The 12,727-nt window shown below is 34.9% G+C and overlaps 1 protein-coding gene across 5 annotated transcripts in view; it reads left to right on the top strand.

Moving 5' to 3' along the window:
- The window catches only part of Adgrb3 (adhesion G protein-coupled receptor B3), a 721,645-nt gene that overhangs the window by 385,308 nt on the left and 323,610 nt on the right, over positions 1-12,727 (top strand). For all 5 annotated transcript variants that reach the window (XM_057752036.1, XM_057752035.1, XM_057752037.1 and 2 more), the window contains 2 exons: positions 368-443; positions 10,972-11,074. In XM_057752036.1, the coding sequence (XP_057608019.1) occupies positions 368-443; positions 10,972-11,074 (179 nt within the window). The remainder of the gene's footprint in view (positions 1-367; positions 444-10,971; positions 11,075-12,727) is intronic.

Genomic DNA, 12,727 nt, shown 5'->3' with positions numbered 1-12,727 from the left:
CACTCTGGTCTTAAGTCTCACTTTGGTGATCCTGAACATAATCCTAATGATGTATGACTATTTCCCCTAATGTCATTGGGAATTGAAAAGCTTTTAATGGACTGGAACAAGGTTCGAATCTTGGCTTTGTCAGAAAAAAATGGATAATGATTCAAAACCATCACAAACACTATTGTCTACAACTACATGGGCAAGGTGATGGGGCTAACTTACTGTAGGCACAACTAACACTGAATGAATTTCTGCTACCCGTCTTATCTTTGCCCTTGAACAAGTATTGAAATGAGCTAGTGATTAATGGATCAAAGTTTTTATGGTTGTGTTTTTCTGTGGTTTTACTAATAATTTTTCACTTTATTCTTTCTAGAATTGGATGAGTCATCTGTATTCGTTCTTGGAGCAGTCCTATATAAAAACTTAGACCTCATTTTACCCACTTTGAGGTAAGCTACAAAGGACTGAGCTGTTGTAATCTTTGTAATTTGTTTTAAATGTGATTATAGTTCATTCTCTGAAATAGTCAAGATAGCTTTACAAAGGGCTTCTCAAAGAAAATAGAAAAGAGCACTTTAATGAATAGGTTGTTAGCAGATTATGTACTTCAAAACAACTACCAAGACAATTTTGGTATCTGATTAAAGCCCCACTACTCTTTGTAACTAATCATGACTTGCCTGAAAATCAGAAAGTAAAGAATAAAAAAAAAAAAAGCCTTACCACCCTCTAAGAGAATGGGTCATTGTAAAATTCGTCTGTCTTCTCCTTTTCTTTGTATTTAATGATGCTTTTGTCTGCATTAGAGGAAATTAGAGAATTATGGTCATGGGGAAACATGGTCTTGTTCTTCATTTGCACAAGATCTCAGTTTGCTTCAAAATAAAATTTCAATTACACCTGCATTAAGAAAAAATGCTTCTCGATCCGAGACTATTTTTGGAAGAAATCCATCTATTTTTTCCCTCAGATATTAAAAAAAGTTCAATTAATAATTCCACCAACATTCACCCCTGTGTTCTAGTGTCTCACCCACTTTATTAAATTGCACAGAGAATATCATTTGCATCTATTTGCATAGTGATCTTATTACTCAGGGTGACTTACTTCCTGACAGCACCTCATGCCCAAGGATGGAGACCAAGTTTTATTTTGGTTAACACAGCCATAGTTACTTTGAGCTCTCCCCGCATACCCTCATAAATAAAGCCTTATGTTTTTTGTGAGGATAACATATGAATAATGTGTACAGTTTTATCAGAGGCATAGCAAACAGTCTAATAAATAAAAACAATTAGAGTTTAAGCCAGCCAAAAATGGCCTCCTAACGTGATAGCAGACACAGGTTATTATTCTTTGCAGACATTCTCTCTGCTCATTACTAATGTAGGTGGTGGGTCATGATTGATGTGTAGTCTCTCCCAACCACAGAGACCCTTCTCTGGATTGAATTTGGACTTGCTCATTTGGGTAGATTTAGTTGGGTTGTGCTATGTTAAAAAAAATATTTTGAAACTAGTAAGTTTATTCTAAACCTTTCAACTGGCTTTGTATGTATAGCTACAGTTAAAAAAAAACAGGCCTGTAAAAGTCAAAAAAAGCAATGTTTCTCAAGGTTTAAAGTGCCCAGAAAAAAAGTTAGATTCTTATTACAAAGAGAGATCATTTTATCACATTTATCACTGAAGAATTCTCATCTAGACACTAACAGGTGACTTGTTTTTAAAAGCTTGAGAATTTTAAAAAGCTTCCAAAGCTTCTCTAGTTGCTCAGTAATTTACTTCATCTGTCTTCAGCTCAATTTTAAATAGAAACCCTTCACGGATGATGCTTTTACTCGTTGCTGCTGAGATCTATAGGGAATACAAAATAAATATCCAACATAAGAGACTAGAGGGATTAATTCCTTGATTGTTATGATCATTTCATTCCTAAAAGGGCCAACAGAGTTGCATGGTTAATCCTGTTCTTAATAATATAATTAAATATTATCTCATATACAATGAGGAAGAGACATTGTTCCGTTTCAGAAATCAATATAGTCAAGAAAATTGGAAATTTGTCTAGGGATGTGCCCTTTTTGCAAAAGAAAAAAATTATGGTTCAAAATTTTTTTTAAGTTGTGGCAAAGACAGTTGTTTCTTATGATGTATAAATGGAGTCCATAAGTTATTAAGTGAATGGAACAGAGATTCATCTGGAAGGCTGGCTGTTCTATCCTAACCCACTTGTAAACCAGATGGATTCAGCTAGGCCCTGGGGCAAGTTACTGTGCTTTTATATGTAAAATATGGGAGTTGATTTTAAAGTTTCTTTTCAACTTCAAACATTCTTCTTTATTGTAGACGGTAACTATATTTTCTGTAGACTGAAGGCCTTAGTTACCTTTGTGTAAGAGTTGGAAGTAAATGGGTAACTATATTTTCTGTAGACTGAAGGCCTTAGTTACCTTTGTGTAAGAGTTGGAAGTAAATGACAAGTGCAAAGTCACAGGCAGATAGAGAAAGAGATAATGTGTTTTTCTGTACAATTGATTGACTGTAGATTATAATAAAGACTGCATACTTAAAAATGACTGGAAGAAAGGATTTGGGATGTTCTCTCCACAAAGTTTTTATGTTTTTAAATGATCAGTATACCAATTATTCTGTTAGAACATTACACATGTAAACAATATTGAAACATCTCCTTTTCCTCCTAAATCCATACAGTTATGTTGAGTAGAAGTGTTTAGATGCTAAGCATTACTTGTAGTTATCAGTAAGTGACTGTAGGAGACACTTTGTGTCAATCGTTATCCAGAAATGAAGTTCGTAGAAAGCTTGGGATGAGACATCTGCTTAAGTGCTCTTTGAATGGAAAAATGCTAGTGTTTTGTTTTCATTTTTAGTTATTTAATGTCTGAAATATATCCACTAAGCACTCACAGTGCTGTTATTCCACGTTTGAAAATTTTTTCAGATATGTAAAATGAACTGTTACAATCTCAGAATTTTGTAATTTGGTATAATTATTTTCTAACAAAACTAGGAATTATGAAAGATGGTGAGCTATAATGTTTCAAATAAACATCATTAAGAATGTTTCCTTCATCTTAGAACATAGATTAAATTTGCATGTTATTTTTTAAATTTATATAGTTTTTTTTTTCCCACTTGCCTTAATGTGCACTCCACTCTTCTTCTGTCTATGATTTTTGTTTTGCTGCTGGACTGTCTCCCTTTTTAAAATTGAGAAATTTCACAGCTAGTGAAATGGCTCAGCCTGGAAGCAGTCCTGATGACCTGAGTTTGAACTGTGACGGGAAGAAGAGGAGGGATACCTGAAAGCTGTCCTTAGACCTCTGCGTAGATGCTGTGGCATTCTCTCTCTCCCTTCTCTCTCTCTCTCTCTCTCTCTCTCTCTCTCTCTCTCTCTCTCTCTCTCTCTCTGTCACACACACACACACACACACGCACGCACACACACATACCCAAACACATACACACAATGAATAAAACCTTTTTTTCCACAACTAAAATTTAAAATTGAGACAGGTTGAATGGTTCCTTCAAGTAAAGGAAGTATGCTCCAATTGAGTCTATATTATATAGGTGCTGGTTTTTGCACCCTACTCTCATCCTTTTTTGAGACAATTTCTTATAGCTAAAAGTTGTTAGACAACCCATCTAGGTGTAGTGGTTCAGTACTATAATTCTATCTTACAACAGACAAGGGCAGGAGGATTGAAAGTTTGAAGACACTCTGGGCCACATAGCACAGCTCTGAGTCACAAAATATGCATGTTTCTTTTCTCTTGTGTGTCCCAGGAGAGGACTGCAGGTGGGCAATCTTGGGTTGCCCTGCTGGTAACAATCTGGGTTGGCATGACCAAGGCCTAGATTTTCCATTTCTTGCCCCCTTTCTGGGAGGCTGGAAGGTTAAATCTGTCAACCTAGACTACAGGGTCAATTGAGGAGCTGATAAGCTGTGCATAGACCCTACTAACATCCAAAATTTCGTGTCTATGGCCTGGCTAGCTCAGAAACTGCTGTAGAAAGTTTATATCATGCTGTTACATTATTTTAGAGACCAAGTTGGCAAGGCCAAGAAACTAAGAAATATTATTTCCTTGATGTTGCCACTCTACTTCTAAAAATTTATCTTAAGAAAACTATGTCTGAGAAAAAACAATAGTCTATCCAGCATACATCAAGCCACGGATTCTACAAAGAGTTGTAAACAATCATTTAATTGATCGGGCTCCAAGTTTTTTGAGGAAACCATGACTCCTGAGTATGTGAAGAGTGGTAAGACATAGGGAAATGAAAGCATGTATTTAATGCATTTTAATGTTTATATTAACATGTGAAATAACAAAAGGAGTCTAACTAGAATTTTATTAAGTTCTTTTTTATTAAATTTTATTAATGTTATTTTATTACAATTTTATTAAATTGCATTGCAGTATTAAAATGCTAAAAAAGGGCTGGTGGATGTCTCAGCAGTTAAGATCACATGCCACTCTTTTCAGGACTGGAGACTGATTCCTGCACTGAAGCCTGGTGGCTCATAGCTATCATAACTCAAGATCCGGGACTGGTTGCCTTCTTTCGGTCTCTGAAAGGTCTGCACTTGTGTGCACAAACCCACATGTAGACAGACACATACAACATCATTTAATAAAAGAATAAAACAGTAAAATCAAATGTTAAAATTTTCTACGTGAAATAAATAAAATACAAGAGAAAAAATACAGAAGAATAAAGAGCTACAATGTTCTCAGAAATCATAGACAATTATCTTTGAGAAAAGAAATTAAACACAAATGGGAAGAGAATCTGGAGAGATGGCTCAGAGCATTGAGTGCTCTTCCAGAGGACCTGAGTTCAGTTACCAGCAACCACATGGTGGCTCAGAACCATCTATAATGGGATCTGGTGCCCTCTTCTGGCGTGCAGACATAAATGCTAGCGGCACATTGTATGCTTAAGAAACTAAACAGGAAGAGAAAATTATCAAAATATTAGTAGAAATAAAAGAAACAAAGATGATCACTTTTACTACTCTGAAGAATTCAGAAAAGAGCTTGAACTGTCAGCTTCCTCAGGAATGAAAACTCCACAGTTTCCAGTCCTAAACTATGAACCATCATACTTTATTCTCAGGGTGCAAAGAAATGTTTTCATTTTATGAGATTTTGAGTCTTTCTTTGTTCCATCATAGAGACATGTGGTCTTAAATTTATCCTTGGTACCAAATTGACATGACTGGTTGTGTAAAATAATGTATTACTGCATTATGCATAAAAGTCTCAGCTTCATTTAGCCATGCCTGTTAAAACATAACATACATCCTGGATCATTAGCATTTTTGAAAATCTAAATTCTGTATCTGTTACAAACTTGAAATCAAGTCTATCACCTCACCCACTTCACCAAGACTATAACTTCCACAACTGAGTTTCTAATTTGTAACTTCTAAGCAAGCCACCTATCATCTGATTTTAACTTAATTAGTGTTTGTAGAGTCACTTATTTTATCATATTTTATGTGCATGGGTGTTTGGCATGCATGCATGGCTGTGCACTATATGTGTGCATGTTGCTTGCAGAAGGGGACTTTTAATGCACTGGAACTGGAGTTGTGAGCCACCACCTGGGTGCTTGAATTGAACTTTCTGCGAGAGCGCCCAGTGGCCCAGTGATTCTAACTGCTAATCCATCTCTCCAGCTCATTTTTTTCTTTTTCTTTTTTTCTTTCCTTTTTTTTTTTCTTTTTTGGTTTTTCAAGACAGGATTCCTGTGTGCAACAGCCCTAGCTGTCCTGGAACTACCTCTTGTAGACCAGGCTGGCCTCAAATTCACAGAGATCTGCCTATCTCTGCCTCCCCAGTACTGGGATTAAAGGCATGTGTCACCGCTGCCTGGCTTCCCTGGTTGTAATTTTAAAAGCAAATATATTTATCTTATCCTGATGAAGTCCTGTATGAATACCAGCATGCCAAGTTTTCTATTGTGTTTTGGTTTGTCCAAATTAGGGGTATTAATTAAAGTCATTATAAAAGTCTTCATTTTTAAATGGACATGAATAATAAGTGTAAAAATTAACAATGACTAGAAATTTTGATAATTGTCAATAAACAGCTAATGTTTTTTCATATTATTTTGGGCTATACTTTGCCTGTGTGATCTATTTTGCTGTTCTCTTCACCTGATTTTCTATCACACTACATTAAATTTTGTGGTAAAAAAAAACATGAAAATTTCCATCATAAATGTTTTAAATCTCTGACATTGTAGCTAACTATGTCCACCTGTGGTATAGCAGGGCTCTAGGTTTTCTATCTTGAAAAACTGAGGAACTGCTCTTTTAATCTACTTCGATTTTATGGAAGAGTGTAAGGATTGTAGTTGGCTTTTTAAAAAATGTTCCAAGAATTCTCCAGTGTAGTCATCTGACCTTGAGATTTCTCAGCTGAAAATATTTAAAGATTATCATTTCTAATGAAAACTTCTTACTAGTTTCATATTTTCTGCAATATATTTTATGGGTACATTGTATACATATAGTATGTATACATGAATAAATGTACATATAATATACTATTCCACATATTTGTACATATATATATATTTCATTGTACTTATATAGATCTATAACCAAATATCTTTGCCAATAATAATTTCTTCATGATTTAGTCTTGGAAGACTACACATATCCAAGAATTGACCTATTTTGTACAGGGTATATTATTTGTTGGCACAGAAGTAATGGCTCATAGAAATTGTGATCTTCATTTCTTCTGCTGCCAGATGAAATATTTCCTCCTTCATTTCTGAATTTTATTATTAGAGACCATTTTAATTTAAAATATATTCAGTTAAGAGATTGTAGGTTGTGTTGATATAATAGAATATATCTCATAGTTTTGTTGATTTTTATGTTTTCAGTTTTAGTTCCTATTGACATTTCAAAAAATTCCTCCAGGTATAAATTTTTGTGTTTTTTTTTAACTTGATGTCTTTCTTCTTTTATGTTTACTATTCTAAATTTACCTCTTAGTATTGTTCTTACTGTATCTTATAAGTTTGGTTTATGTTTTACTTTTATTCACCTTAAATAATTTTCTAGTATCTCTTGTGATTCTTCCTTAATCACTAGCAGTTTGAATGTGCATTAATTTCCTACATATTTGCATGTCTTGTTTTGCAATTGATTTTCAGTTTAATGTTGGTATAATGTTATTATGACCAGTTGTATAGTCTCATGGAGAATGCTCAGAAAAAAATCTGTGATCTTCTGAAGTTGCATTGAGTGTTCCATGCCTGTTAGGAACAGTTGGTCTTCAGTATTGCTCATTTATTATTGCACGTTTTTGTCTTTATTTGGTCATTATTGAAGTGGGGTATGAAAGTTCAGATTACTGAGTCACTGTCTACTTCTCCCTTTAATTCTGTCAGCATTTGCATTGTGTCCTTGCATCCTCTACTTCAAGGAGCATTTGTGTCCATGGTTACTCTCTTACTAGGGAATCAACTATTTTGTCTCTGTTTAATGTTTTTCTTGTTTCTATGATAGTTTTCAACCTTACATCTACTTGTTCTGGAATTAATATGGCCAAGACTGCTTACTTTTGGTACCTTTTGGCATGTTTTCCCTCCTTTTATTTTCAGCATGTGCATAGAATATTGAAAATGTCTTTTACGTACATCTGCACGAAGAATTAATCACACTTTTGCTGTCTGTAGGAATAAGTTGACTCTCCTTTGAGTAAATACCAGTGAGAATCTCAAGGACAGGGAAGGACTTTATTACTTTAGTCATGAAATCCATTTGGCTGTAAGATATGCTTTCTTAGCAATGTATACCACTGTGCAACTGGCCAGGAAGCATTAGGAGATCACAAAGCCTGATGTAGCACATCAGAAGCCAGCTATTCACTTATGCAAATTATAATAAATTGATGGAATAAATTAAAGTCAACTTTGCACAATGTATACATTTTTAAAAAGGAGACACTACATAATGTAATCTGCTCATTTTTTCTTTACTAGGCATCGTACTATGATATTGACATTACAGTCTAAATAAACATAGTAAAAAGATTGTTTTCTTTTGAATGTGCTATTTACAAAATATCCAAACATGTTTTGAGGATAAGCATCTACCAGACGCAATGAAAACAAAATATGTAAATGTTAGTAGTCATTCTTGCTCTCCCTGGACTTCAGCCTTCTGGAAGGAAGCATATAAGTCTGCTGGATGATAAAATCAACCTGTGCATATTCCTGTGTGATGCGTAGAGCACACGGATAGTCACACATATGAGACAGATATGCTCATACACGTAGCTTGACACACACAATTTTTCAAATAAATTCAAATATGCTATATTACTCACACTGTATCAAAGTTTTAACACAGACACCCTTTTCTAGGACCCTTTCAGCAGACCATGCCCCGAGTTACTGAGGAACCCAACTCAGCTAATGCTCTGTACAAAGGTCATCATGGCTTTATTTGCCATGGCTCATCATCTGCATTCTCAAACACAAAGAGAATTCAGGAACATCTTGCCAAAGATATCAAACTCCTACATTAAATACCCATTTTTTCAGTAGCTTAGTTGTTTACATAGATTGAAAATGATTCAAATACATCTTGATTGTATAAAAAAAACTAACATAAATGTAAGGACTGTTGTGCTTTGTGTTCTGTCAGTAACGGGAAGAATTATTCTAAGTAGAACAAGAGTAAAGGAGTTTGATGAACCCATCCATATTTTATTTCCAAGAAACTAAATAAGAGCTCACACAGCTTGGGCTGACCTGAGGATGAACTTGCATCTGCAAGCTCAGGCCTGAGGAACTCTCCTATGGGAATCATGCAGCGTTGCTCTCTGGCAGTGAAACACATGGTCCTCCAGAATCCATTCTAAGGTGTTCGCTCACCTGATGCTCTTGCAGATTTCAGTTTTCATTAATTCTCACCAGAACCCATGGTAACATCTACCCACAAAGAAACCACAATTGGCAAAGGGAAATCTTGAATTGTTATCACTTGGTTTTATAGCCTTTCAAATGCAGTTTGCCTTTAATCAATATGTTCAATGAAACGGAATAATTAACCAGCTCTTTCTGTTTGCAATCACTTTTCCCAATAGGAACATAAGATATACTAATGGTATGGTTTTGTTTTTGTTTTCTTTTTTCTTCCCATACTACTTTCTACCACACTGGATGCCTTCTTGGGTGTTTAAGAATTTTTCAGAATTCATTATATGCAATACTAAATGTGTGATAAAAAGGTTAATATAGTATCCTATATAGAGTATATCCCTTCTTCCTCTGTTATAGAAGAGTCTAGCATTCACTGGTGATGAAAATGTGCATCAAATAGCATAAATAGAAAAGTTACCTCTAAAGAGAAGGATCTGATGTTACTTCACCTTATCACAATTCAAGAACACCAACAATGCAGCCACTGCAGAAAACAGAGCGACTCATACATTAACAACATAAACAAGCTGTTCCAAGGGACTTGCCCAAGGCATTAAAATATATATCCACACAAAGGATACATCACAATTATTCCTAATAGCCACCCATGAATACCTACAAATGCTGAATTACCAAAAGTGATACAAGTTAGCTTATTGAATTGTTGAATCCATAAATTATAGTATAGCTGATTTGTGATCTGAATTTCAAAAATGTACTGTGAATTGAGTCAAACACAAAAGTCTGTGTGCTATAATGGCAGAAAAGTGAGATTTACAGGAATAGCACATCTATGCTTATCTAAGACCATAGAAAAGTGGGATCGTCTGCAAAGGAGTCAAGGACACGGCTTAGCGTCAGGAAGAGATGATCTAGTTTCATAGATGGTAGTCTTTACATTATAGCATGCAGAAGCATTAAAGTCTATAGTTGAGATTGGGTGAAGTTTAAATGCTACCTTGGCAAACAAACAAATTTTTAAAAAATGAACTCGTGTAATACATACACAAATTCTCTAAAATAGGATTTGCCTGCTGGAAGAACACATGACTTATTTCAGACCATCAATGAGGAATGAATAGATTTATTTCTTTAAAATGGGAGAAACTACAGTTAAATTTTTCAGCTTATGAATAGTAGATGCTCTATACCATTTATATGTTCAATATAAAGTATCTATATAATTTTCTGTTTTGGTATTATTTCTGTTGTTTGTTTGTTTGTTTGTTTGTTTGTTTTTTGAGACAGGGATTCTCTGTGTATCTCTAGTTGTCCTCAAGCTCACAGAAATCTTCCTGCTTCTGCTGCCTGAGTGCTGGGATTAAAGGCATTTGTCACTATTGCCAAGCTATTGATAAATTTCTAGTTATGTATATGAATTAATACAAAGTCTTTGTAAGTGAGTGTTACTTGGCAAGAGAAGAGAGATGTTTCTTAGAATTGAGAACATTGCATTAAGGTTCTTCAAGCTTACTCTATATATCACATTATAGTTTTTTTCCATCTTCATGCATTTGGGAGAAGCAAACACACACACACAAACACACACACACACCTACACCTCACAAACCCAAAAAACAACTGCCTCAGCAGCACTTGGCAAGAATATTTGGTCTCCTGGAGAATAATGCTGTGAGGTCTTCCTCAAGATAAATGAGTTATTCTCAGTTATAGGTTGTCTGATGGTTTCAATTTATTGTTTATTTTTTTGTGAATGAATTGTACTTAAGTACTCAAAAGATTGCCGATATTGTTGTTTCTTTCCTCTTTTCTACATATGAAATGGTTAAATGCCCTTTAGTTTGTCCCCAGAATTTCTAGTCTGAGATAGCTGTTCGTAAGAGTGCATTGGCTGCTTCTTTCTCTGAATAATTTGTCTGTGTCTATGCTTTTACTGGGGATGCATTACTTAATGTCATTCCAACAGGTATGGAGTGGCATGAAAGAAAGTTTCCATCAATCATTTCTCTTTTTAATCATTATTATTCTGTTTCAGAAATTATACTGTCGTTAATTCTAAAATCATCGTGGTCACAATCAGGCCTGAACCCAAAACAACTGATTCATTTTTGGAGATAGAGCTAGCTCACTTGGCGAATGTAAGTATCATGTCATTGACATTGAGTTGCTTACAGAATTGCCCAAGAGTGGGGTTAATAATCATTATTTTTACCAATAATACTAAGGCACATTTTCTGTCTTTCTATAATCACAAATTAATTTATTCATTATGAACATGTATAAAAGCAGACAACCATGTAATTCTATGTTTTCCTTCATGATAAAACTGTCTTCAGTTTATCCCAGAGGATAATTAGTAAATTGTTCATTTATCTGAGCATGCATGTTTACTGAATTCTTGTTATGTCTTGGGAGTCAGCCTGCAAATAAGAATCTATCTTACTATGTAGTGGGGGAAGTGATATGGATTTAAAATTTATTAGCATTCAAAACTATGAACAGTTCCAAGGTGGGGAATTAACTTACAGAATATTGTGTTTCGGTATTAAAGGTAATGAGACCGGCAATATGGCTTAGTGGTTAAGAGCACTGCCTGGTCTTTCTAAGGATTCAGGTTGAATTCCCAGCATCTACTAGGCAGCTCACAATATGGAACTCAAGTTCCAAGGGTTCTGATGCCCTCTTCTGGTCATCTTGGCCACAAGGACCCCATAAGATGTACAAGCATACATGCAGGCAAAACACCCATAAAGTTAATTTTTTAATTGATCTAATATATATGGTGGCATGTAAAAGTGCTAATACTTCCAGTTTCAATCTTTTCACTCTTACCCTTAGGTGGAGTAAGGAATTGTTCATCTTTTCTGGGTGCCCTAGCAGTCTGAATTGGTACTTCATGCCAGCATGACCTAAATCAATCCAGCTGCAGCTGAGTCTTGCAACTGGATCTTATTCAGTCTGGCATAGATGTAAAATTACTTCCTATCATGTCCACATTTAATTAAATAATTAAACAGTGAATTGATTAGGCCAAGAAGTGTGGTTCCTGTCAACACTATCCTAATAGTGTCATTTCCCCTCCTATATTAAAAAAGGCCATCACAGATTTGTATGGTATTATTTTATTTTTATTTTACTGTTCCTTGCAATGTTTCTATGAAGGCGATTTTTGTAGTAAAGAAGACAGTGATTGAATTGTTTTCTCAAGTTCATGTAATTAGTGAAGAAGAGAGTTTACATCCACTCCCTTTGGGCTACAAAACTCTGATGTTTCTGCTATTGTGGAATTTCTAGTTTCCCCCAGAAATCGGCCTTAGTTTTATAGAAAGAAATAATCATCTTTCCTGAGAACATTATCATAAGAGGCCGAAGGCTTCGGGACTGTTTAATGAAACTGCAAATCTTTCTGTAATGGCTTTCCAACATTGTAATTAATATTTAAACTATTAGATCTTTCCTACTTTCGATGACATGTGACTGAAGATTTATCCTCAGTATCCTTTTCACCACGTTACTGTACTGAAAACTGGAGAGGAGAGACACCGTGGCTTTTTAATAAGAAACTTATTTCTTCATGTGTTCTAACTTCCCTGAGATTTTATCTGTTTTGTTTGCTTTTATCCTTTCGTGTAGACACACTGTATAGTTATAGGCAGTAAAGCATAAGAGATGTTATTTGCAGTGTAATTCTAAGATGACCAGATAAGCAGAGCAGCATTAGAAAATGTACCTGGCTTCCTATGCGAAAGATGCTAGAGAAATGTATTCTGGTGAATAGGAAAAACAATCAC

This window comes from Chionomys nivalis, chromosome 19 (genome assembly GCF_950005125.1).
Source record: "Chionomys nivalis chromosome 19, mChiNiv1.1, whole genome shotgun sequence".
Taxonomy (NCBI): Eukaryota; Metazoa; Chordata; class Mammalia; order Rodentia; family Cricetidae; genus Chionomys; species Chionomys nivalis.
Note: the sequence above shows the minus strand (reverse complement) of the source record. Positions and strands in the feature narration are given on the sequence as shown.